The 27,859-nt window shown below is 35.8% G+C and overlaps 4 protein-coding genes across 4 annotated transcripts; 2 read left to right on the top strand and 2 right to left on the bottom strand.

Annotated features, from left to right (window-relative positions):
- The first annotated feature begins 6,099 nt into the window (after positions 1-6,099).
- On the top strand, positions 6,100-8,110 carry LOC145014110 (Peroxisomal membrane 22 kDa (Mpv17/PMP22) family protein). Its single transcript, XM_078972479.1, has 8 exons — positions 6,100-6,501; positions 6,742-6,829; positions 6,958-7,052; positions 7,157-7,229; positions 7,317-7,409; positions 7,518-7,604; positions 7,686-7,766; positions 7,909-8,110. Exons 1-7 carry the CDS (start codon positions 6,149-6,151, stop codon positions 7,764-7,766), a joined length of 870 nt encoding a protein of 289 aa, XP_078828605.1. The 5' UTR covers positions 6,100-6,148; the 3' UTR covers positions 7,909-8,110.
- Positions 8,111-9,099: 989 nt separating this feature from the next.
- LOC145014414 (phytochrome-associated serine/threonine-protein phosphatase) lies at positions 9,100-13,261 on the bottom strand. Its single transcript, XM_078972781.1, has 10 exons — positions 12,982-13,261; positions 11,771-11,917; positions 11,617-11,684; positions 10,745-10,802; positions 10,520-10,630; positions 10,385-10,435; positions 10,127-10,270; positions 9,645-9,740; positions 9,493-9,564; positions 9,100-9,397 (listed from the first exon to the last, which is right to left on the bottom strand). Exons 1-10 carry the CDS (start codon positions 13,060-13,062, stop codon positions 9,314-9,316), a joined length of 912 nt encoding a protein of 303 aa, XP_078828907.1. The 5' UTR covers positions 13,063-13,261; the 3' UTR covers positions 9,100-9,313.
- A 5,194-nt stretch (positions 13,262-18,455) lies between these two features.
- ATWHY2 (WHIRLY 2) lies at positions 18,456-20,206 on the top strand. The gene is made up of 8 exons (XM_078974199.1): positions 18,456-18,640; positions 18,843-18,898; positions 19,020-19,120; positions 19,230-19,322; positions 19,405-19,499; positions 19,589-19,656; positions 19,740-19,828; positions 19,932-20,206. Exons 1-8 carry the CDS (start codon positions 18,594-18,596, stop codon positions 20,049-20,051), a joined length of 669 nt encoding a protein of 222 aa, XP_078830325.1. The 5' UTR covers positions 18,456-18,593; the 3' UTR covers positions 20,052-20,206.
- Positions 20,207-20,692: 486 nt separating this feature from the next.
- On the bottom strand, positions 20,693-23,323 carry LOC145018414 (dehydrogenase/reductase SDR family member FEY-like). Its single transcript, XM_078976304.1, has 8 exons — positions 22,984-23,323; positions 22,136-22,256; positions 21,935-22,052; positions 21,705-21,841; positions 21,507-21,608; positions 21,330-21,422; positions 21,167-21,239; positions 20,693-21,078 (listed from the first exon to the last, which is right to left on the bottom strand). The coding sequence occupies exons 1-8, from the start codon at positions 23,223-23,225 to the stop codon at positions 20,810-20,812; spliced, it is 1,155 nt and encodes a 384-aa protein (XP_078832430.1). The 5' UTR covers positions 23,226-23,323; the 3' UTR covers positions 20,693-20,809.
- Positions 23,324-27,859: the final 4,536 nt, after the last annotated feature.

Below are 27,859 nucleotides of genomic sequence, written 5' to 3'. Positions count from 1 at the left end.
CAACTCGATCATGAATGAACGAGTCTTCATCAAAGGTGACATGAGCGCTTTCCTCAATAGTTTGTCTTGGATGATTGAATACCCTAAAGGCCTTGGATATGCTAGAGTAACCTAGAATTACTCCTTCATCAGCTTTAGCTTCAGACTTCGAACACTAATCTCTTTGATTTAGGATGTAACAAACACATGAAAATAGGAGATGTCTAGTTTCCTTACTTTTAGTAACTCATAAGCATTTTTCCCATTGCGCTTAACAATAATGGATTGGTTTTAGGTATAACACGCCATATTAATAGCTTCAGCCCAAAAAGACAAAGGAAGACCAACTTCAACGACCATGGTTCTTCCAGTTTCAATGAGAGTTATGTTTCTTCTCTCTGCAATACCATTTTGTTGGGGAGTTCTAACAGCAGAGAAGTTCTAAGAAATTCCTGAGTTTGAGCAAGAGTATTCCAGAGAGGAATTTCTAAATTTAGTTCCAGGATCACTACGTAATTGCCTTACTTTGTGATCATAAAGAAATTTCCACTACTTGATGACAACAATGATTTCATCAGCGACATGACTCTTCTTTCTTAAAAAGACTACCCACGTAAAACTTGAAAATCCATCCACAAGGAAGAGAGCGTATTTCTTCCCAACTCTTGAAGTAACTGGAACCAGTCCAAAAAGATCCATGTAAAGAAGATGAAGATGTTTGATAATGGTAGAGCATGACTTTTGTTTGAAGAAAGACGTGGTTTTCTTTCCCTTTTCACATGATGAGCATAACTTATTCTTGACAAACTGCATCTTGGGAATTCCTCTTACTAGCTGATTGAAATGAGATTATGCTAGAGATCCTTCACATAAGAGACATTCTTGAAAACAACAGAATTGCACTTGATGGATCCATATCCCTTTCTAACTATCTTGCTATTATCTCCATACATAACAGTCAGACTATCCTTCTTTATGAGGTCTTCCAAATGTGACTTGGATCTGGTCATATGTCTAGAGCCGCCGATGTTTGAATAATAAATATGATCTTTACCCTGAAACTAAAATATACAATAAGTTCTGACAAAAAAAAAGATATACATAATAAAGTGGTAGTTAAGGGGGCGGTGCCTTAGGGAAGCAGGTTACTTAGGATGAAGTAACTATAGCATGCTTGTGTGGAACTCAGGGGTGACCCGCTAGATTCGGAAAGGTATTGTTGAGTGATGGATCGGACAGGTCCCTAGCTATAGAAATCTTGGTTCATCATCAGATTTTTTGCGGTATAGTGGAGAAGATTGGGAATCCTTCTCAAGCATTTAGCAGTGAGGTATAAGCAGGATCAAAGTGGGGGAGAACCCTCCGAGTGTACAATGGTAAGAGCGCACAGATCCAGGATGAGTACTCTACCTCTAAGAAGGAAAATAAGTAGCACATCGATGGATGGGTTGATGAGTTCAAGGTTGGGAGTTTGAGAAACTTCCCAACAGTTAGATCATGTAATCAAGATGGTTGGTATCTGTTTGGAATCTCAGGATGGAGGATCGCCTGCAGGACTCGAAAGAGTTGGAATGAGGATTTTGAGAACGATAACATGGGATGCTTTCGTGATAATAGTCAGTGGCAGAGTCAGCATGAAGAGCATGGTAGAGCGGCAGGAGAGCCGCAACATTTTGCGTCAGCAAGACAGAGGTGGAAGGTGTTGTAAGACTGCGGGTAATCCGTAGCATTCCCTAGCAGCTTAGTTAGGGGAGTGTGGTGGAGGCCCGTATCTCCTAGTTAGCAGAGTTGGGGTGAGGCCTTTCCTCCTAGTGATCCAGGTAGGAATCAGGAATGGGTAGTGGATGAGAATAGTATGGAGCTTGCATGCATAGCCCTTGAGAGGTGAGACCTTGGAAAGGCCGCTCTAGGATGTAGTTGGTGAGACCTGTTGGCGAGGCCCGTTTGAGTGTAGCAGTATAGGTGAGACCTGAGAGCAGGGTTGCTCAGTAGTATAGTCGGGTGGGACCCATGGGCAAGGCCCGTGAGTTTTAGTAGTACAGGTGGGACCTGGTAAGGACCTTAGGGCCAAGTTGGAGGGATCGAGGATCCCAGGACTTGTAGCGCTAGAATGGCAGAGTAAAGGGGGCGGTATTAGATAGCCTAAGTTTCCTTGGAAGTCGCTGGGAGCGACTAGAAGTTTGTGTTGGGGCTAGCGACCGGTAGGAGTCGGTAATCCAGATATTGATAGATCAGTAGGGATCAGGGTGGTCTCGGTTCATTCGGAAGGCAGAAAAGGGACAGCAGAAATTTTCAGTCAGAGGCAGTGATGGTAAGCAGTCTATGGTGGAATACAATTAGTTGATCGAGGGGTGCTATGCACATCACAGTAGGTTGGATAATCTCAGAGGGAAGGGTTTGACCCTGTTGCGCAGCTCTCGTCTGAGTCTAATCGTTGCAAGGATGAATCTTTTACTCGAAGGATTATCCGAACCATTCGCTGGGAGGGGTGCTCAGCACTAAGTTGTAGCAGTGAAAAGTGTCCAGTGGAGACTAGCGGTAACGACCCGTACTGGAGGAAGCGGGAGTAATGGATTTGGTGAAGGATAGGACCTTCATAGTGACAAAGGAAGTAGTTGGTTATGGAACGTTGCCTTGGGGAGGCCAGAAAACGCACAAGGAAAAAGGGGTGAACCCCTAGGGTGTCCAACATAAGTACTCGGGGAGTACCATAAGGTTTTTCAGTCGAGTAAGTTGTGTTTCCAGGATGGTCAGGGTTAGGGTTAACCCGAGAATATTATCCGCAAGGATTAATGTTAGTCAGAATGATCGGGCAGAAGGCCAGCGAAGGTAGTCAGTGGGTGTTAGGTTTCCCAGACAGAGTGTTGGCGGCAGATCAGAGGTCAGTTAGCCATAGCGAACTTTGAGGATGAAGTTTAGTTTAAGTGGGGGAGAGTTGTAACACTCAAAATCAGAAAGGCCAAGAAAGGAAAGAAAACCCTAAGTCAAAGGGTCAACTCGTCGAGTCCAGGGAGGAACTCAACGAGTCGGAGCGGGATCCAGGGGATCGATTAAGTAACCGACTCGTAGGGTCGGCAAAGAGGACTCGACGAGTTCGGTCTGAAGAGGGTAACCCTAAATCCGGGACTTTGTGCACTATTTAAGCATCTCATTCTCTCCCTTAGGGTTCCTTATAGCCTCTCTTATCCAGAATACGAAACCCTAAGCCTCCATTGTTTCACTTTCAAGCTTTCTTGCCACTTTGGGTGATTTGAAGGAAGAAGGTAGAAGGGAACCATTGGGGATTCAAGGATTGGCAGTAGATCCAGAGTTTGTGGGATTTTTCAGTGTATCTTGGCCTAGAGAATCATAAAGCATCAGTTTATGAGTTGATTGTAAAGCCTCCTTGTCTTAAACCCTAGTTTATAGTGTTTTGAGCCTAGATCTCCTTAGCTACACGTAAAGTTTGCCACTTTACGTGAGGAATAGGATTTAGAAGAGTGGATCTGCAGTTTGGAGTCCATGCATGACTCAAAAGCCTCAAAATTTTTGAAGAACTGAATAGATTCGGTGAGTCCTTCGAGTGGACTCGGCGAGTAGTATGAAGATGGAGATGAACTCGACGAGTTGGATGAACAACTCGGCGAGTCTGTTAAAGATTGCCTTGGACTCGGCGAGTATGTTCTTGGGCTCGGTGAGTCAAGTCGTGAAACCCCAAACCCTTCGAGTTAAGACTCGGATCAGTGAGTTGAGTGGGGACTCAGTGAGTTAGACAGGATAGGACTCGGAAATCGGTAGACTCGGCGAGTCAGGGGCTGACTCGGCGAGTCGAGTCGCGAATGAAAGGATTCTGAGCGTATGAACTCGGCGAGTCAGTAGGTAGACTCAGCGAGTAGGATTGACCTGGAAGGTTGACTTAGACCAGGACTTTGACTTTGACCATAGTTGACTTAGTTGGTTTCAGAGGACAGTTAGACTAATTACTATATTGATATTGGTAGCTCGGGGAGCTAGTGGAGCAGCAGTTCAGAGAGAGTTGTCAGACAGCGGCCATAGGGATTACCAACAAGTTCAGCAGTACCAGGTGAGTTTCCCTTTGTGTGAATGGGTCTAAGGCCACAATGTCGGCCCATGTAGATATGAGTAAGAAGACCCAGGGGTTAGCCCTAGGCATTGTATACCATTATGATATTTAGGACCAAGGTCCATTGATAGCGGGCGGGTGCCCAAGGATTGGTTTGCATGATAGAGTATACTTGTTGTCTGTGTGATACTTGTATGTGCCTGGTAGGGAGGTGAGTGTGGGCGAGATCCCGTATCTCACCAATAGCAGAGTGTGGACGGTGTTCCACATCTCATTAGCACCAGAACAGGGACGAGGCCCAAGTTAGGGAAATAGTGAATGTGGGTTGGGCCCGTATCTCACTATTAGTTGGAGCGTGGACGGGGTTCCATGACTCATCAGTAGCAGGTCAAGGGCGAGGCCCAAGATAGACGAGGCCTTAGTACAGGATCCATTAGTATATGTTTAGCTTATGTGTTGTGATATGTTTATATGTTATTATATGTTAGCGGGCGAGGCCCAGTGACAGACGAAGCCTAAGTGAAACAGATCTGTATCCGAGCGGGGCTCGAAGCCAGGCGGGGTCGTTGTAGCGGGCGAGGCCGAAATAGCGGGCATGGCCCAGTATGTGTTGTATGTGTTTATGCAGGGTATGTGGTAGGTTGGGGAACTCACTAAGCTTCGTGCTTACGGTTTCAGTTTTGGTTTCAGGTACTTCCGGTAGCAGAGGGAAGAGCTCGGGGTGATCGCATGGCACACACAATTGATTAGTCAGCCTGGGATGTTTTACTCTGATAATGAAAATATGTTTTGGAAATGATACTCTGAATTTATGTTATGACTTATGATATGTTTTATGAATATGGCTTTGGTGATGATTTAAAGAAAAATTTTTGGTACGGATTTTTGGGACGTTACAACTAAGAATTGCAATTTGAAGGTCATAATCCTCGGTATGGCTATCTGATGCCTAAATTAGCTCCTGTAGATATACAGAATGACGAAACCACACTTAGAATGAAGAAGTTATGGCCTTCGGAAGATTGACAGTTCTTAACCCTAGCCGAGTACGTTGGGCGTACGCTAGGAGTACCCCGGGCGTACTGGCTCGACATCCGGATCGCAGAGGCTTCAACATATGATGGGACTATGCACAGACTTGTTTAAGTTAGGCCTCGGGCCCACCTGATTGTAGCAAGTCATTTTTTGGGCTTCAATCCTAAATCAGTTTTTAAAGGATGAATATATCATTTATTGTTTTGTCAATCATTATTATGTCATGTCATAATAGTTAAGCCAAGTTATCATTTAACTTGTAGAACCCGTTATCGGTGGGTAATATTTGAACAAAACATATAGTTTGTTGATGTTTTTTGTACAAAAATTTTCCTTGGATAGTGTTTTTTGAACATACCAAACTTGGATGATGTTTTTTGAACGATTTTGAAACATAGTTACCTCTTTAAGTCATTTTCCTATTGTTTTTTTTTTTTCATTTACTTATTTTTTACCGATAATTGTTGGTTACCAAAGGTCAAATTGGAACAAAGAATGTATTTTGTTGGTGTTTTTTGTACAAATGCTTTACTTGGATTGTGTTTTTTGGACACACCAAACTTGAATGGTATTTTTTGAACGATTTTAAAACATACTTACTCATATAAGTCATTTTCCCAGGATTTAATCTATAGTCGGAACTCGTATCTTATGTCATAAAGAAGTGATGAAAAATGGTTTGGTTAACCCAAAATACATTGTTAAGGAATTTAGATGTGGCTATTTTAATGAAGGGAATTAACATATTTAACATTGGTTTTTTTTTAAAATCCAAATGATATTTAATTTATAGTGAACAAAATCTTAAAATTTTGGATATTCCTTTTGGTATTTTAATCCGACTCCAAAATTTCAGATGTCCGAAGTTTTGGATACCAGATTCCGATATAAAAAAAAAATCCATGATAGGGCTATGAAAGGCCATGGAGTTGGAAGATTAGGGTTTAAAATTACATGTCTGGAAAGTTGAAGGGTGATACTGCAAAAAGATGATTGTCACTTCAAAGTTCCAACTAGTATACCTCATTCCGATAAACCCTGCTCGGGGACTGCTGAGAATTATCGAGAAAAATGCTTACAACTATAAAATTAACAACCATGGCGTCGAGCCCTGTGATATTTGGCAGCCACGTCAAGCCCACTTTCCATAGAGTCAACCTGGCAAGAGTCAAGGAACCAGATTCTCTTGGGAACCCTTGTAATAGAAGCTTTTCACCATCTACATTTCAGTGTAATCTTCGCAAAAAATTCTCTACAGAATTGGGGTTTTCTGGAAAAGGGTCACGGATATCGGGTCATAATGGATTTCGGGTTGAGTCCACCTCCAGCGGTGGTGGAAGTGGTGGTTCCGACTCTGGAAGTTCTGGAGGAGGTGGTGGCGACGGCGACGGCGACGGCGGCAAGAAATGGTCGTTTGTTTCATGGTAAAGGTTCTCAATTTGAATTGAATTTCACATTCGATTTTGCATGAAATCTGTTCATGTAAATTTTAGTAAAGGTATGCAGATGCTAGAACTTGAAGAATAAATCATTAAAGCAATCGTCCTTTTTCAGCCAAAATTCTTTTATTCATCATCATATGCTGAAATTTAAAATACCCATTAGAGGAACACAATTAAGAAGCTAATTATGCATCCATCATCTCATTACTTTTATACTACTAGGTATTTAACTCTTCTTGAAGCACACCCTGTATGGACAAAAGCAGTGACATCTGCACTTTTGACTTTCGTTGGAGACTTGATATGCCAGGTATATCTTTCTTCTCTCATGGTGAAAACTATTTATAACAATATCATAATTCATACATGAACAAGCATTTTGTTCCATTTGATTATTTCATTTTTAACATGATAAAATCCCAAACATGTATGATTCAGGTTGTAATCGATCAAGTGCCATCTTTGGATCTGAAACGGGTATCTCTTTTCACGCTTCTTGGGCTGGTTTTGGTTGGACCCACATTGCACTTCTGGTAATTACATCAAAATCTTGATTTTGTAATTTGGGCATATAATTTCGTTAATTTGTTGTGTTTTGTAGTGTAAAAGAAGTAAAAAAGTATAAACTTTTGTGTAGGTACTTATACTTGAGTAAATTGGTAACAATAACTGGAGCTTCAGGTGCTGTTGTGCGCCTCATAATCGATCAGGTGACTTATTTTTATAAAATCATTTTGGGATGATTTTTTTTTTTAAAATTGTTAGCAAGAGGTCTATTAATATATAAATATTTTTAGTTTATATTTGCTCCGGCTTTTATTGGAGTTTTTCTATCAACATTGGTGACATTAGAGGGGAGGCCATCCCAGGTTATGCCAAAGCTTCAGCAGGTATGCTTTTATATTTTAGTATATTTTATAACATTTATCGTGACATTTGTTTTTATATAATATATGAAATCCGGTTTTAATAAAAACGAATAATTATTTATGATTTAGGAGTGGGTATCTTCGGTAATTGCAAATTGGCAGCTATGGGTACCTTTTCAATTTCTCAACTTCCGTTTTGTCCCTCAACAATTTCAGGTTTGAGTTGTTTATTTTTAATTTTTTATATGATCAAAATCAAATTTTGTGGTTTTATTAATGTTGAAATTGGTTTGACAGGTCCTTGCAGCTAACTTTATTGCATTGGTGTGGAATGTAATTCTATCGTATAAAGCTCACAAAGAAGTAATTGCAAAATAGGTATGCAAAAGCCTTGTTTCCCTTAATTTTTGTATTTAAGTCCTTATTTATGCGTTAAGGTGAAAAGAAACATCCATATATTCCAGTCTTGTAGTTTTCTTGGCATCTTACATGTTTAAAACTTTAAATGAACAATCTGTAGATTTCTCATCAGGGCTCGAATGGTGTATGTTGGCATGCAGCAGCACACAGTTTTTTGGTTAATTGTAATGTCTTTTTCGTTCTTTTGTGTCGACTTGAGTTTGCATTTTCTTGTTGATATGGAATCCAAGTAGTAAAATGATTCAAAATACTAATTCGGCCTCTTAACTCTTTATTTGACATCTAAAAAGTAGTTGAGATTTCGTTTTGGAGTCTTTTAGGTTGTGTTTTGTATGCACTGATTGAATCGGGCATTGCAACGAAATGAAGAAAAAAAAAAGTCATCTGTTTGCTCATGAAATGTGATTCCCATTTGAATTTCACTCTATGGAGGAGGAATCTGTTTTTTTTTTCCTTGATGGAGGCAACAATAAAAATACCCACAGAAAAAGGTTTACTGGTTACGTTTATTTATATAATTTTCAATAACAATAATATATATTTTTTTTAATTTCATAACTTCAATTCAATTATTTCTTGTTCTTTTCTAAAAACAACTAAGAATATCTTTCTTTTTTTGTTATAATTATATATTTAGATTTCACTATATTTGTTTTTATTTATACTTTTATTCTTGTAAACACTTATTTTAAAGTGAAACTTTTTGACTAATTAAAAAACGTGTAGTATATATTTCAAATGATTTATTTAGAGCGCATATTTCAACTTTTTTTTAAACTAATACTAGTATACGGTGGTTCATTGGAGATGTTGGGTGTGGTGGTTAAAGAACCATGTGTGGTTGATGACTAATTCCTCATCTTTGATTTACGATGAGATCTCTCGTAAAATTCATGGAAGGTTTTTCTTTGCTGATGACATTGTATTAGTAATTGAGAAAAAGGTTAAAGATTAATATTTTTGATGACATAATATTTTAGTGCAATTTTAGCAAAGAGTGGAAGCTTGCATTTGGGAGCAAGTGTTTCTCCCAAATATAAGTTTCAAGTATGTTGTATAGAGATTGAATGTTAGCCGCTAAAAAAGGGGGTGGAAAGGAATATGCCACTCACCACTTACATATCTATAACATCTTCCCAACCTGTTTGTTATGAGAATTGGGAATATATATTTCCTTTTATTTATCACTTTCCTAGTTTTCTTTTTCATTTAAGTTTTAAACTAGCTTTAGCAACCAATATGTATAGTACAAGCCAACCAAACATAATAAAGGATGTGAAAGGAAGATAAATTCTGAAAATATAAGTAGGGATTTAATGAAAAGTCAAATGATGGAGAGAAGTTACATTACAGAGTCTACTAGCAGAATAGAATATCAACAACACATGAATATGATTAATTATGGAACACAATAAACAAGCAATGTAAAGAAAATACCCAAAAATCATCATCATCATCATCATCATCATATCATGAGAAAACATATTTCTTTCTTCTTTCCTTTCTTACAAAAAGTAAGGTACCCCTGTCCTTGGTCCTCTCATCTGATTGTTTTCTTCAGTTTCTGTGAAAAACTTTACCTCTCTCTCCTGTCACACCCACCACAATCATTAATTCATTACTAAATAATATACTCCGAAAAAAAAAAAAGAGAGATAAATTAACAATCAAGTCATGGGAATACCATGTTTTCACTAAAGCTCAAAATTGAAGCCACGTTACCACACCGATAGCAGTAATTTGGTGCAGACCAGACCTATAACATGAAGAAAGAAAATGTAAAATCAAAATTTTTGATTTTTGGGAGTGAAAGAAAGGGTAAAACAGGAAACTTACAGTTACAAGTCCTTTATCTTGAAACATGTACTTTAAACCTTCCTGAACAAGTTGGTGGGCCCGGCAAACTAAATCAAGCTTGTTGATGTGGTTGAACTGAAACATATAAAAAAAAAAAAAAAAAAAGATCACTCAATAGCTTGGAAAAGAGCAAATTACAGTTTCGCCCATTGTACATGATGTCGTTTTCATTTGCAAAAAATTGCCTTTGTATTTTTGGGCAAAAACACAAGAAATTACAAACTTTATTGCAGTATACAGAAAAACACAACCTAGTGGCTAAATCAACAAACCTGTAAAAGTGTGTTGTGCATTTCTATATAATGATCTACATGCTGAAAAAATAGTTAAGTGCCTAAACTGATGAAAGTAAAAAAGTAGTTTTTCCATATCTTGCTGTTTTTTTTTTTTTTTTTCATTTTCACAAAGACAAAAGATCTAAAACACTTTGGAAAAGGGCAAAAACGTAATTTTTTAATTACCTCAGATGTAACTCTGGATCCGAAAAGCCATCCAGCTCCACGAGGACTGACTGCCCATGTTTCAATGTCTTCAGGGTCACTCCACATTAGGTCACAGAATGGTCCTTCATGGGGTATCTCACAGTTGCGCTCAATAACTCTAATCTGAAAAATGGTGTTATGAAAACAAGACAAAATAATAATAACAATAACACAAGGGGAAGGAAGATTATTGAAGCCAAGCCACCATATATAAAACTGTAGCATAGGAAGTCAAACCTGGTCAATGGTCCTAATGTCTGGTGAAAGACCACCATGAACGCATAACACCTGTGAAAAAAACAAAGACACAAATCACAAATTTGAAATCATAATTGTAACATAATGATAATAATTGTGAAAAAAAAAACATACGGTTCCATCTATTATTGCTGACAAAGTTAGATAATCAAAAACATCTGTGCAGTATCTCCATGCATTAGCATTCCCATACTTTCTCTGACATTCATCATAGAATCCATACACCTACACAATATTAATATCCAAGTAATCCAACATCAGCAACAAATTAACTCATACTTCTTGTTTTATTTTCAATTTTTAAAAATACTTTCCTCTTCATGGGTTATATGTTGTTACCTGTGTTAACTGCCTGCTTTCATGGTTTCCACGCAGAAGAGTAATGTTTGCAGGGTATCTACAACCACACCACATGTAAACATAATACAGAGACATTAAGAATCAATTTGGATTATATATTTTATTCAGTAACAGAGAACATAACAACTAACAAATGACACAACAGGAAAACACAGTGGATGTGGATAACCAACTTATTTTTATTTTTTAAACCAATCACCTGACCCCAATGTAGCTTTTAACAACATATATAGAGAGAGAGAGAGAGGAAATGCCAGGAAAACAGAAAAGATTAACTTAGTTAGTAACACATATCAAATTCTTGAAGCACAATAATTAACATATAAGGAGATGTTTGGGTGTGCTTCTACTATTTAAAGTTGCAAGAAAATGACCAAAAAAAGACTTCATTTTAAAGAGAGAAAGATGTATTGTGAAATGGAAGTAAAAGTTTCACATACTAGGTTAAAAGAAAGGGTAAATAGATACTTTTGCTTTACCCTTTGAACAAAAAATAATCAGAAGCAGAATCTATTATAAATTTATAATCAGTTCCAAACACCTTCATAACAGCTCCAACTTTGTAGCCAAGTTTTATATTATTAATAGGCTTCATGAATTCCTTATAGTGAAGCTCATTTTCTTCAGCTACTTTTGTTAACTATCAGTAGAAGAATGGTCTTTAAGGTTTCATATCACTTTGTTCAAAATTACTACCACTAAATGCCCTATTTCATCCCTAACCTTCAAATTCATAACTCAAAAAGATTAAGAGGCACACAGAGATATGTGCATATATGTGTCAATGACTACTGTGTAGACATATGTGAGTTGTGACAATATTATATACTCTTTGCCTAAATATTAATTACCTGGCTTTAAGAAGCAAAAGTATTGTGAAAACCTCCAAACTGTTGTAACCACGATCAACAAAATCCCCCTACCAAAGAACACATGGAAACTTCTAGAATACATATACATATGAATAAAGATATGTGCAGAAATGTTTATACAGCAAAAGTTTACCATAAAAATGTAATTTGTCTCAGGTACATGACCTCCAGTCTGAAAAAGCTTCATCAAGTCATGAAATTGGCCATGAATATCACCACACACAGTAACTGGACTATTAACTGGCTGAACATTTGACTCCTCGATCAAGATGTCCTTTACCTGAAAGTAAAACAATTTGGATTTACCAGAAAGTATAACTATTAACTGGCTGAAATTTTAATATGATCAGATCCTTTCAAAATGGAATCCACAACATATTATGTAACTAATGTTCTAGCAAAAAGAAAAGCCAACTTCATACACAACTGCCTTCATCCAACATTAGGATTTGCAATCCCTTTGTTTGTCATGAGATAGTTGAAAGAAACAACCATGGTTATGCTCTATAAATTTCTTCAATTAAGTTTTACTATTATTTACTATTTAATATATGTTTCCAAATACTACTGGGCAATCTATAAAAGTTCAAACCAAGAATCAATCATTCAAGTAAAAAGAAAGGAAAAGCAAACAGTTATTTCTTGTTGCAAATCTTGAGCACAACAGCAGGTTTTAACCAAAGGGGAGAATTTCATGGATCTTTAATTATATACCCTTTAGCAACATCCACAGATCCCCTATCACAAAACAATTTCTACCATTCCAATGAATATGAAGAGAACCAAAATATTAACACGTAGATAACAAAAACCAGTGCTTCAATCTTGCTGAAATCATACAGAAGTTCTACATCAGAAGACCACATAACCAATGTTTTTAATTTATTTTGCCACGTAGTACTGACCAACCTATAATAGTGTCAAGTAAGAGTCGTTCAACTAACTAAAAAGGGATAAGAATTTAGTTAGTTATTTCCTGTTTAAAATCTTGAACTCGATAGCGGGTTTTAAGCAAATGAAGAACTCCATGGATCTTGAGTTCTTTACGATATATTATCATTTCCTATCACGAAACAATTTGTAGCACTCAAATGTAGACGAACACGTCCATTTGGTTGAAAAAATCTACACATACTACATACTGCAACAAAAATTAGGGTTTTCCATTTTGCTGTACTCATACAAAAATCCTAAACCAAAACACCACAAAACCAAGAAAATTTCCTTAATATTCCAAGTCAATCTCGAAAAACATGAAATCGTAACCTCGAACCCAGACCTAATTCATCCAAAGAAAATCCATAACAATATGAACATCGAAAGAGAGGGGAAATAGAAGCGTACGTATTCGCATAACAACTGCAATTCATCTTCGGACAAGTGCTGTCCCTCTTTGACCTTGGATATCCACAGATCCAAATCCATCGTTCGAATTCCGAACTTTTGTATCTGAAATTATCCGGTGCCCTACGTGTAATACAAGCTTCGGGAGGTTGAGATTCGGCGGTTTAATCTCCGATTGGCGGATCGACGGAGAAACAGAGACGGCCGACGAAATCAGTTTTGTTGGCCTTCTGCTATGGAAGGAGCTCTTGGGTAGGTGCAGTTTCCCCTGTTATATCCCTAGACTCGTTTGCTTGTGAATTCTTTTTAACCATGGTTTATGCAACCGGATCAAAATTGTTTTACGGGTTCGTTTAAAAACTTAAAATGTTTATTGTTTTGTAAATTAGTTTTAACAAAATATGTTTATCAAACTAGATCAAAATTATTTTTGGAAATTTTTAATAAAATCATAATTTTTTTTAAACAAAAAAGTCTTGATTATTTAATATATTGTCCAAATTAATGATTTATTTTCTATTTTAACAAAAATAGTATATTATGTGATATTCTCAAAATAATGGACTTTTATGTTTTAAATAAAATTTATCAAAAAAATCCAAGATAACAATACTATTTTGTATAAAACCATTTAAAAAACAAAGCATCCGAAATTGTTCATTTCACACTCGACGAAAACGGGTTAGGACTCATTTGTGTAGTCCCCTCATAATAAATGTGTCTCATTGTCTACCGGAATGTCACTCCAGAAAATTCTGAGAAATTTTAAACTCGAGATTTAAAGCTTGTTGAGCATAGCAGCTGAACAATTATCATTTAGGATTACATTAGAAGCTTCCTCCAACTTTTTTCGGTTCGTGAGTAGATCCTTCAAGTGTAACGACAAAAAATTTCAACATAATTTAAACTTTTCCAAAAAATTCATTTAATAACATTATTACAAAAAGGTTTTCAATACATTACTTATCAGAATATTCCCAGGTTCATTTCATAAAACATAAACGTGAGGAACGGTACGCTCACGTCTTTGCCTTGCCACAGCCTCCTGAAGAACCTGAAAAACATTAAACCACAACTGTAAGCCCGAAAGCTTAGTGAGATACCCCCAAAATACCAACCACATATACGCCCTTCCAGGCCACGACCTTCCGGTCCAAAACATATTGCCTTCCGGCCCATAACATATTGCCTTCCGGCCCATAACATATTGCTTTCCGGCCCATAACATATTGAGCATACATAACATAACAGAACCTAGAACAGCCATGCATATCGGATCAAACTCCAGTCTAAACAACCCTGTGCACATAACATTCAATCATATAACAGTTCGCAGTCAAAAAATCGATCAAGCAGATCACATAACATATCATTACCCTAACCAGGATACCGACCTAGCCGATCACGAGCATATATCACCCTATGTCTCAGTCAAGGTACTACTTACACACATACGCCTTTCCAGGCCATGACCTTCCGGTTCACATAACGTAGAATGCCTTCCGGCCCATATCAAGCAATACCATAACAAACAACTACCCGGATTTCCATCTGGTAAAGGGTCAGCCTTGGTGCCGTAGACCCTATTGATATAGTGAGGATAACTCACCTCGAACTGCCGGCTGAAAGGATAAGATCCCGCTGCTCCGAACTCCGACACGAACTCCTCCACTGAACACCAAAACACTCAACTCAATATATATCCTTAATTACCAAAATACCCTTGGACGACAACTGGTCAACCTTGGACAAAGTCAAAGTCAACCCCTGACTGACTCTACTCACCGAGTCAACCCGATGACTCGCCGAGTCCCCAAGCTCAGAACTTCCCTCAACCCGTGACCTAACTCGCCGAGTCACCCCGAGACTCGTCGAGTCCCACAACTCTGAGTCCACTCGCACCTAACTCACCGAGTCATCCCTTGACTCACCGATTCTCGACTCAACCAAAAAATATTGGGACTCTTCGACAAGACTCGCCGAGTCCAAGAACAGACTCGCTGAGTCTAAGGCTATCTTCAATCTACTCGCCGAGTTGTTCATCCAACTCGTCGAGTTCGAGCTTATCTTCAAGCAACTCGTCGAGTCCACCCTTGTGACTCGCCGAGTACAACCGGTCTGAATCCAAACAGAAGTATTTCCAGGCCATGCAATTGATCCAAAACATAGATCTAGCCTTCTACAACCCATTCATCACGTAAAGTGGCAAACTTTACGTGAATCCAAATGGAGATCCACCAAGCAATGCATCTCGAATTCGATCATTAGAGTTGAATGAAATTAATTAATCAAAAACATCATTGTATAAAAAATAAAAATAAACACTCCAACTATAAAAATATGCAAATGAAAAGGTATACCTCCCAATTCCAATTCCTGCTAGATTAAATTGTGATGCATTTACCCCTTTACAATTATTCGCCACTTCACCAAAATCCCAACCTTCACCATATCTAAATATTGTCAGAAATTCAATACAATTTTTTAATAAAATTTGTTGCAAGTAAAATGATGATAGTTTAAAGACTATCAATACTCACATGAAGATTCTAGAACCAGCTACTCCATCATTTCCCCTTGACAAAATTTTAAGCACACTTTTAGCCCTCATATGTAGTTAGATAAACAAAAAAATAAGTTACAAAAAATTATAAGTTTTGTGTTTTGTCAGAATCTCATACCATTGTACTTTTCATCGTATGACCCATAAGATCAATCCAGAACCCATCAATATGTATGTAAGAATTACCCCCAGTTGTATTCATCCTCATTTTGGATGGCTGTGATGTACTCCTGTTGCTTAAGTGAATCTGGTGGCAGAGATTTAAGTATCTCAATATCTTATCTTTCTCATTGCAATCCAAATCATAAAATCATACACTGTAAAATCTGAATGATAAGAAAGAAGGAAATGAAGAATTTTTCTTGCCTACAGACTTTCATTTTTCCTTCTCATCATCAACATCTCCAAAGTGAAAAGTTAGAAGTAGATGGATATGTATGAGGCCAACATTTGATAATTTTTTCAAATGAAGTACACCAGCCGAGTCCTTCAACACAATAACATATAAACTTTATAGTATTTTAAATGTTTAATAAAAAAAGGATCACATATGTTTGTATTTTGAACATGGGTATGAATTACAAAACCTACCTAAGAAGTGAAGGCAAGATAACCTCCTCAAACTTCTAGATTTACTGTAGAGTCATTAGCACTGTATAAAATCATAAGCTAGATCATGAACAAGGGCATTTTCGTTATTTTACGAACTATAATACGGTTTATGCTACATGGCATACCTAAAATTTCTAACATGCAGCTCATAGATACTAATGTAAGAAAATTTTGCAATATTCGGTTTCTCGTCTGCTAAATCATCCCATTTTTGAGGTTTTAAAGCATCAGAATCAAGATTGACTAAAAAGTCCGCTTCCCATCACCTGAAAGCCTACCAAAACAACAAGAACATGAGTAAAAACACAAGATGAGGGTGTTGTAAAAGTACAGACATACCCTCTGGCATAAGGGTCATTTGCAATACACTTTTCTATCTTCAAGGTGCTCGGATGGTAGACAGATACTTCATAGACATAATAACACCCCTCCCAACTTCTTGGGCCATGTGCGTAACAAAAACAAAATTAGGGATTTTCCGAGTTAAAAAAATAAGTTAGGAACCAAACGCGCAAATTACCCCAAACCATAGGGAGCATTCGTGTAATTTACTCTATATATTTTTTAAAAAGTCAATTTTTTTTGGATTAACTACCTAGAATACCCATTTTGAATTCTTTATCGATAAATAATGTACAAAAAATATATTTTTTACGTTTTAAAATATTTATTGTTAACTGGATGTTCAGATGATGGAAGAATGTGATCTTTTTTTTTTTTTAAATGTTTTTTAAAATGTTTTTGGTGCCATCTTACAATCGGATTGGATATTACGATCACGATTTTGCAAAGTAGAAAACGATCCTATATAAGATTTCGACCGTTACAAACTTGGCTTAAATAGCCATTTCGCAAGGTGCTCTACGTAACAACCATAATAAACCTGCAAAATGGGCAAAAAATCACTCTCGTTAAGGGCTTAAGGTATTACAGTGTACTACATGAAAATCTTATCAAACCTCTTAAAATGACTATTTCTAAATTACAAATATACTATTTTTTGTCTAAATACCATATTATCTGCTAATATACATGTGCAAGACTATTTTATCAAAATAGAATAACAAAAAATGGCAAAAAAAAGTCATTTTGGAGGGCCCTGGGCCATTTCCCAATTGTGAAATACTCTAAAAAGCGTGTTTCAAGGCGTAAAGCGTGGTGTAGCCGTTACGAAAACGTCCAAGACGGGTTTATTATGCATGACACCCAAATAACGTGTCAAGACACGCCTTATCACGTTATGGTGCATGTTTTTTTCAAGGCGCGAGTTATTTTGTTTTTATTTCTTTTATTTTTTTATCGAACCTAAAATAAATGAGTTTTTGTTAATTTTTTTTCTATTAGATGTTAATATAACATTTCTAACAACTTCATTTATTTGATAAAATTCAACAATTGTATGATTTATATCTTTTAATATATATAATATAGTCACGCATTGAAAAACGGCATGGATCGGCAAGGCGTATCATGGCTTAACTTTTACCTTGCCGTCAAGTCACGTCTTACGTTATTTAGAACATTGATATATATATATATATATATATATATATATATATATATATATATATATATATGTGTGTGTGTGTGTGTGTGTGTGTGAGATAAAATACAATGGTTGTGTTTGACAAAAGTAGATGTTAACTACAAGTTGGTAGTAGGTAACAGGTAGGAGATATCGAGTAGCCGGTAGCTATAACTTTTATTTGTTACATTAGTGTTTGACAAAAGTAACTTGAAGCTTTTGAAATATGTAAAATTACATAAAATGAAAATTGTTTAAAAAAATAAATATATAAATACATTTTTAAGTGCAATACCGGAAATTGATTTTCAAAGGCTTAATAGCGTTTTGTTAAACGCTACATGAAATAACTTTTAAATTTGAAACATTTTTTTTTTAACTAAAAGTTAAACGTTCATACTATCTGACGAAACTTTTTATTTAAACTGAAAAGTTTTGTCATAAGTTAAAACTACAAGCTATATGTATTCACATTTAAACTCATATCATAAGGAAAAAAAAACCCGGATGAAGTCTATTGTCCTATTCAACCATGACGATCGAAAACGAACATTGATTTGATTCACGCGAAACAAAAACATTAAAATTAAGAGGGAAATTTTTAGCTTAAATATTGAGAGCATGACACTGAGAAGCCCAATTTGCAGGTCGTAAGCCCATTTCGCAAATGAATGTGGAATTTTCCTTTTTTTTTTTTTTTTTTTTTTTTTTAAATCTTTTAGAAAAATCTTAATTAATTTGGTTCTATGATCTATATTAGTCTTTACTTGAAAATATAAGGGACGTTTCTCTTTTTACACTGGAAAACACTCATAATCTTGGCGCCTCGAACACTTTGTAGTTTGTATCGTTTCGAAGGGCTTCTCCCAATTCCCCAAACCGCGCTCCTCCTCAGTCCTCACACTGTACACCATGAACCCTAGACCTATCCTCAAGCTTTCTCAGTTCCTTAATTCCGGGTAATACTTCTGCTTTTCCTTCATCAAATTTATACATCTGCATCCAAACTACATTAATTTATCGATTGTTAGCGTATATTCTATCTGGGTATATCAACATATGCTGCGTTATGTTGTTTAATCTATGAATATATTACATTACATGTGGGGTTTTAATTTTAGTTGTTAAACCTAGAAGTTATTTATGGTTCTTGTTAATTAGGAACAAGCTCTTCCAGCGTGACATTTCCACTGCTAGGCAAAGTTATGGCGCTGAAGGTATTCTCAACAGTCAACACTCATTTCTCGATTCTTATATAGTTTATAAAAGGGCAAAAAAAAACACTTATTTATGCCATAAACTTACACTTTCTTACAAGTTTATGCAAGCATGTTTCAGGAGGGAGAAATTTTGGGCGTGTATTTGCAGACTACGCAATTTTTAAAGGCAAAGCAGCACTTTCTGTTGCCCCTGTTCTTCCTAGTTTTAGTAAAATGGATGTATGATACTATGATCCATGATCTGTCTTTTTACTTTTTAAAAAGAATACTAAACGTTAGCAATTGGAAAATATAATCACAAATTACTGAAAAATTGCTTGTTATGTAGTCTGGTTATACGAAAGTAGATCGGCGAGGTGTGATTATGCTGACATTCCGGCCTGCTATTGGTGAGCGCAAATATGATTCAGAAAAGAAACAGGTAATGGCACATTTGTAATTATAAATTGATTTCTATTTTCTGAGAATAATCCTCTTTTTCCTGAATTTTTTTTGTTGTATAGTTGTTTGCATTGTCAGTGACAGAAGTTGGATCGTTTATAAGTTTAGGTCCAGGAGATTCTTGTGAATTCTTCCATGATCCATTAATGCAATCAAGGTATAATAATAACCCTTTGTTACTTATCGTAAATATGTAAATAGCAAAATCACTTTTTAGTTTTTACTCACTATGTTTAAATATTATAGGGATGCAGGTCAAGTGAGGAAAACCTTATCAATTAAGCCACACACGGATGGTTATTTCATTTCTCTAAGTATGTAAATGTAAATGTGATGTTATTTATGTATAGAAAAAAAAAGGTTGTTGAATTTATGTTGGAGTTTGATTTGTGTGCAGCTGTAGCAAACAATATCTTGAAAACGAACGAACGGTTAACGGTTCCTGTAAGTACAGCAGAGTTTGCTGTTATGCGTGCAGCTTTCAGTGTATGTGGTTTTGGTTCTTTTTTTTTTTTTTTTTTTTTTTTTTTAAAAAAAGCAAACTGAATTTAAAATTATAATTTATATATTTTGAAAAAATGAAATGCAGTATGCTTTGCCTCATATCATGGGATGGGCACATAGCACCAACCAGGTGTTGGATGATAATGTTAGCAGGGATTCTTTGAAGGTGCATACACAAGCAGCAGCATCAGAATGGGATAGGTGAAGAAGTTATGTATGTGGGTACAACTGTTAGTGTTAAATATAAGACTAGAATATTCTGTTTCTTCAGTATCAACTATCTATGGTATTACTATCATCTAGACTAGAAACATTATGTGGTTCCTTCAATTGTTAGAATGATTGGCATTTTTGTCTTTATCTTATGGTCTTTATTTTGCTCCATATAACCAGATGGGACTGAGTTGTTTAAATTTCATTTATTCTTCAATTGGAATTGTGCTTTGCTTAACCAAGGCATGGTTTTTAAGATTTTATTGGTAACAGTAACACATCATAACGCAACATTTGTTATTTTTTTATGCTTCCTTGCCAATCCTACAAACTTTTTATTAAAATAAAGTGTTAATAAATAATAAAGTTAATCTTTCACAATTTTTAATAATAAAGCTTAAACCTACATCATAAAGACTTTTCGAGTGAGTTGTCAAATCAAATCAACAAATCAACCTCTTCAATTGTCTTAGAGAATTTGATTAAAAAACTAGAATATTTGCCACAACGAAACGTATCCCTCAACTTCCTTAATTTGGAGACATTTGTTATGAATGATGGTTAAAATTAGATAGTTGGAAAACACAAGAAAAACGTGAACCTGTAAATTTCTAAAAAAAAAAAAAAAAAAAATCATGCAAAGCCAAATGATCTTCTTACAACAAAGCCAAACAGCAAAACACTTTGATTTTGTTATATTGGTGTGTCTATGTGTGTGGTGAACAAAAATGAATAAGAGACTTTTCTTTTTTAAATTTTTTTTTCGTGGGCTCCATATTTGCAGGTGATATCTTCCCCTTGTAAAAGCCTCTCTACTGCATCCAAAGGAAGTCCAACCAATTCTAATGTCTTCTCCCACACTTTGAAACACGTTTCAACATTATAAGCCTCTTCAGAAGGGTTTGTAGGGCGACACTCTTGTGAAATAAAAGCAGAAACCGGCCATTCATCCGCTTTCAGCATTTCACAATACTCCGGGATTTGTGGATCAGTAGCTGCAAAAAGAGAGCTTCTAGAACCTGTTGTTGTAGTACAAAACAAAAAACAATAATTAAAAAAAACTTTGCTGTTATTTTTTGCCCTAAAAAAGCATGTTAAAATTCTTGCCTTCTTCAGCAGTGAAGATAAAATAGGGGATTAGGCGATAAGCAGCCTGAACAATTTTGGGAAGATCTCTCGCCTGAAATTAAAAATGATATCTCCAATTTAAAATGATATTTCATCATAAATTAATTTTACAAATGAAAATGGTAATGATAAGAGTAGCTACCACATTAGTCTGAACTATTCCTGGAGAGACACATACTACACTTATGCCAGCTTCACCAGGTAACTTTTTGTGGAGAACATTACTAAACATCACCTGAAAATTAAATTACAGTAAACTAAAACAACATTAATATTTAATATTTTAAACTAATTTAGTATAAAAGAAGAAGAAACACACCTGTGCTAATTTGCTGCTTGAGTAACCAACTAAACTTGTGAACTTTCTTTTCCCTGAAACAACATTCATATCTTCTGTGTCCACAAATCCAACTTGATGCATCTATAAAGAACATAAAAAAATAAATACTTTTTTTTTTTTTTTTTTCACAATTGGGTAGTGGAAAAGATAATAAAAAAAGATGGGAATAAAACTTACAATTGAGTTCACGTTTACAATTCGACTAGGGGAACCTCTTATGAGAGATGGAAGGAGTAAGACTGAAAGCAGTGCTGGAGCCAGGTGATTCACTTGCATGTGTTCTTCATATCCATCTTTTGAAAACTTTTGTGGTTCTAAAAAAAAAGAAGTAAGAGGAGTTATTGGATTGTTTTTTTAGAAGGTATAAAAAGATTTGAAGAAATGTAAAATTATGTGACCAAACTAACCTCCAATAGAAAATATTCCTGCGTTGTTTATCAGCACATGTAAAGGTCCTGATCGTGCATTCCATGTCTTGGAAAATCTTACAACAGAAGCCAAGGAGAGAAGATCCAGTTCCATCACCTTAATTTCCACAAATTAAATAACTTTTTTGCTTTTTAAATAAAAAAAGTTCCAAATTAAATAAGTTTATTATATAAATATACCTCAATATTGAGAGGAAGCCCTCTTCCAGACCATTCATCCTGCCATTTCTTGATCTGGTCATGGGCTGCCTTGGTATTTCTAACTGCCATTACAACATGTGCCCCTGATTCTGCCAGCTGTCTGATCATGTTTAAAGAATAAGAGAATCAAGAATGATTAAACAAAGTTGAAATGTTACTTGTCATACTAATTTTGCAAGGATGATAAAATTCAGTGATGTATATACAACATGAAGAAGCTCATTGTGGGCAGGGGATCAAGCATTGAAAGTTTGATATTAAGATTATCCTTAGGTCATCAAGGACTTGCTAGATTCTGTGTTCTTCAATGCATCATCTATGAAGGTCTAACTCCAAAATAAACCAGTGGAGACGTTAAAAACCATGTGAAATTGCAATCTAAGATACAGGTTAATTTAGGAAATCATCTACCTTTAGTTTCTCTAAATAGGTTGTGTAGTTCAAAAGGGTGTTTAATCAGATATTGCATCGTTATCCTTTCCAATTATTGAAATTTGAGTTTTGAGATGCTAGTGATGATAATATTAAATCAAAGAATACCTAAGTGATATGATTCATAACACACAATTACGAACATCTTATTTAAAAAAGAGAAATCGAATTAATTATTTTGTCAAACAGAGTATTCAAACGGCGAGATCACAAACAAAAATGTTTGGCTGGAAATCAATAACCACAAATCGTTTAATCTTGTGGACAAATATGTTGTTCTGGTTAGAATTTTTTTTCAAAATTTAATCGAAAATTGTCCTGGATTCTAATCATCCATAATACCTGAATCGAATAATAATGCTAAAACTTCGGAATAGATAAGAAAAAACAAGGACCTGGCAGTTTCTCGGCCAATACCACTGGTGGATCCGGTAATGATGCAAGTGAGATCGTTGAGGGGAGGCAAAGGCATCGGATTCTGCAGATGAGACGCCATTATTCTCTGAAAAAGCATCTCGTATGCCAAATAGAACCAACCTCTAAGCCACTCCATCCATCCTAATCTTTCCTTTTTCAACTTGGAAGTCGCCGGCTCCCTCTCTTCATTTTTACCTTCTGAAGAAGATGATGAAGCCATCGCTGAGAGAATCGTAGATCTGTCTTTTCTGCTACACTGGCGGAGTGAAGTGTTTAGGTTTTGTATGCAGTGTGCAGGGAATGAGCATCTTCAATTTTCAAATTTTAAGCTTTTAAAATAAATTCACAGGTAGCGAAAATAGTTTTTTAAAAAGTATGATTCAAAATGTCATTATCAAAATAACAGTTTTTTTTTTTTTTTTTTTTTTTTTAAATTATTATTATTATTATTATTATTTTTTAGGTGAAATGACTCTTAAGGGTAATTAATTTAATTTTTGCGTTTGTACTTATTAGTTTTATTTTATTTTATTTTATTCAATATACCATCAAACTTGTTGTTTGTGTTCATTATAACCATTTTGACCGACTTTTGGCATGTGATAGTCGGTCAAAGGGTTATGGTGAACACAAACAACAAATTCGATGGTATATTGAGTACAAAAAAAGGAAAGGGGCCAAATGAGAACAAATTCAACAGTTGGTTATCTTCCTGAGTCATTTTCCCTTTACTCATTTACTGCAAATCCAACGTCAACTCCTACTGATATTAATGACTTTATGAGATTCATTCTTGTTTCTCTTCAAAACATAACCCACGAAAGAACACTATTCATACATGTACAACTTTGTAATGCATTTGAATATTTATTAGGGGAATCTTAACTAAGCAGACGCATTTCATGACTACATTTACATTTCCAATAGAATGATTTATCGTATCATGGATTCTAGACAAGTCTACAAACGAGTGGAATCACAAGTGTTGTGATTTTTGAATTTACTTAGCTTTAAGATCGAATTCATGGGATGAGATACAACATCAATATGTATAATATTATGCTGCTTTTGCAGACACATCACCATAATATACCTTGAGGTAAACGTTTTTGCTGATAAATATACCTTTCATACACAATCATATCCTTTTAAAGAGAGGTGTTGACAGCTAACTACAGTAAGCATAGCATAGACTATGTTTTAACGAAGTTAGCCCTCTGAAACGCTCTTCATATACGTTATAGTCAAAGAAGGTTGCAGTCTTTGATAATTTTGCAACTTTAATTTCATTTAACTTTTTGAGGAAAATAACTTAGGAGGGTAACCAACTGTTGAGTTTGTTCTCATTTGGTCAATTTCCTTTTTTTGTACTCAATATACCATTAAACTTGTTGTTTATGTTCACAATAACCCTTTGACCGGCTATCACAGGTTAAAAGTCGTTCAAAAGGGTTATGGTGAACACAAACAATAAGTTCAATGGTATATTGAATACAAAAAAAAGGAAAGGGACCAAATTAGTACAAACGCAAAAGTTAATTACCCTCAAGAGTCATTTTCCCTTTTTTTTAAAGGTATGTTTCAAAATGTTATTATCAAAATATTATGAACTTAAATAGCATGGTTGAACGAGTCAAAGTGTTATTATTTTTAGACAAAACTTCAAAAATGGTCCCTAGACAAAACTTCAAAAATGGTCCCTATGGTTTCATAAAATCTGAAGTTTGGTCCCTAATTTACAAAAACCTCACAGATAGTCCCTGTGGTTTCAAAACTTTTAATGTTTAGTCATTCCGCCTAACTCCGTCAGCTTTCTACCGTTAAATGAGGGGCATTTTCGTTATTTCAATACCCATGGACCATTTATGAGGTTTTCTCTATTTAAATAATAATAATAATAATAAAATATAAATATTTAATACAAAAGGGTCTTTCTCTCTCTCTCTCTCTCTCTCTCCTCTCTCTCTCTCTCTCTCTCTCTCTCTCTCTCTCTCTCGCGCGCGCGCGCCAAAAAAAAAACCCCACCCAAACCCCACCCTTCTCTTTAAACAGTACCACCTCTTAAACCTAGAACCACCAACGACTACCTATCAAGATTCTGACGAGCTCCCAAATAAATCGAATCTCATTTTCAGCAAATAACGAATTCTTACCTTATACATCCATCAAAAACCATCATACCCTCACCTTTAGACATCGACAACCTCACCCTACCCTTATTTCTCCAAAACAACTCCACCATAACACCACCCATTTCCATCCCATGTTATAACACCATAAAAAAGCACCACACTTATATTTCTCCAATCTAGACACCGTTCACCCACCTCCATTACCACCCTTGAACCTCCACAAATCACCACAACTGTGACAACCCGATATTTCAACTCTATGTAACGACCTAAAAAGTCAAGTATTGTAATCACGTTTGTTATAATGAAATTAACTTCGAAAATAAAATGTCCAAAAATCACTAATTAAATTACCTATTATGTTAGATGTCATTAAACCGTGATCGTACGTAAAAAGAATGCCCAAACCTGACTTCGTATAAGGAAGTTATGAATTTTCCAAGTTCGGCTTAACAACGGACAACTAAAAACTCGAAACGGAGATTGAGCGACTTTTGGCTGGAATGACCTAAATGAGAATCGAAGGTCTCGACAATGATTTTTCAACGGTAAAAAGTCTGGCAAGAACAAACGTCAGATAATGAAGTTATGAATTTCTAATGAAATTTTCTTACCGCGATCTTTTAAAAAGAAAAAATAAAAATAATTTCAAAATTTGCCGACGGAATCTAAACGAAAGTTGTAGTGTATAGTCTCACCTACGCGTGGATATAAAGAACGTCGAAAACGGAGTTCGTATGAAGAAGATATGAATTTTTGAAGTTTATTAAATATTAAAAATATAAATTTTAATTTAATTTCGGTATTATCCGAAGGCTGAGTCACGGGCCGCTCCGAGTTACGCCCAGCTTACACTCGTACGCCCAGTGTACTCGAGGCCTAGGCCTCGGATCATCCACGTCGCCCCTATGCGAGGCTATGCCCCGTCCCATCCGAAGTCCGGGGCAGTCGAGGATGCGGTCACGCATGACGCACGAGTACGCCCAGCGTATCGAGGCGGTTCCCACTCCTTATAAAAGGGATGCGAGGGTTCCGAAGAAAAGGGCCAATTCCTCTCATATTTCTTGCGTTTTTGCCTCGTTTTCCATGCACGTGCTATCCCGAAGTCCCGGTTTCCTTGCTCAAGTCCCGAAGGTCGTTTGTGCTCCCGAGATTCCCGAGAATCCCGAAAAAATCCACTTTCTCGAGTCGAAATTCTGCTCGGTTTTCATATCGCCTTCTTCGATCTTTCAAGTGAGTTCATACCCCTACAATCCACACTTTTAAATGTTTTTTATAAATATTTTTATATGCTTTTAACGGGGGGGGGGGGGGGGGGATACAAGTAAAACACTCGATTATTATCGTGTGTTATATAAAGTTTCATTATACGCTTTTTATCAATAGAATCATATGTGATTTATAACTATTATAGGGAAACTTTCGTATGCAAAATATACCACGATAACATATTATCTTTTGAAATAAGAAATGATTTATGTATTTATGTAAATTAAACACTCTGCTTGTATTGTATGTATATGTGTCCGTTTTGGCACCACAAAAATTATACTTTTCATAACAAGTGAGTATTTCACTAGGGATTACTATACAAACGAAACGCACTTTTAGGAAACTATAATAGGTATAGTTTTTACGAGAACACTACGAACTTTTACATACTGGAAATACTATTTCAAGAAGTTACTTTCATATACAAGAACAACGAACATTTTCAAACATAAATGTGTTTTATACTAAGTTTTGCGAGACATTAAACTTCACGTACGCTCGAGTACACTTTTCAAGTCCTGTATTATATACCAGAATCCCTTGGAGGGGGAGCATGGTGTTTGTGTATAGATCTATACGGGATTGAAAACCCCGCGCCCTGACTGTTAGCTACAGTACACCATTTGGGGTGACAAACGTCAGAACATTCCAACGCCTGAAGAACGTTGTGTATAGGCATTTCTAGTCAATAGCATGGTTATAAAACTCACATGGATTATTAAAAACACATTGCTTTACGGGGTTTTTAAGATGTATTGGAGGTTTTATACGTACATAAATTAACTACTTTAGGCATGAAAAACCTAATTGTGATACAAGTTTGGAACTTCTAAACCACTACTCACATACTGGAAAACATCAACTTTCTAGAAACAAACATTGGTCTTGATTTAAGGCTACATTTATACCAGTAGGAAATATGGGAGTTTCTAGAAACTAACAAATAAAAACAAACCATTTCATTTTAGTTCATACAAACATTATCATTTAATACTTATGAAACTCACCAGCTTAAATGCTGATCTACTCTTTCAAAACTACTTGTATGTCCCAGGGACTCAGTAATTGCAGGTACCAAACAGCTTTTTGAAGAATGAACGTTGTGGCGCCAGTTTAAATTCATATTTCGGCATCATATTGTAGTTGGTTTTGAACATGTACTCTTTTAACAATGTAAACTTTCAATTATATATATGATGGTTGTATTGCTTTCTTTACTATGTATTCATTTGTTACGTTACCAGATGAAGTCATCCGCCCCCGAACGTTTCCGCCGTTCCGGTTTGGGGTGTGACAGATTGGTATCAGAGCAATGTTTATAGTGAACTAAGTATATCAAACCCCATAAGATATACACACTATAAATTCTTAGGGACTCAAAGTCTCTAACAAAAGGTTTTCACACCTAAAACCTTTTTTCCTTTAAATAGATTATCTTAGGTCATAAAAA

Source organism: Lactuca saligna, chromosome 9 (genome assembly GCF_052625555.1).
Source record: "Lactuca saligna cultivar CGN05327 chromosome 9, ASM5262555v1, whole genome shotgun sequence".
NCBI lineage: Eukaryota > Viridiplantae > Streptophyta > Magnoliopsida > Asterales > Asteraceae > Lactuca > Lactuca saligna.
This window is presented reverse-complemented; position numbering and strand designations above follow the sequence as displayed.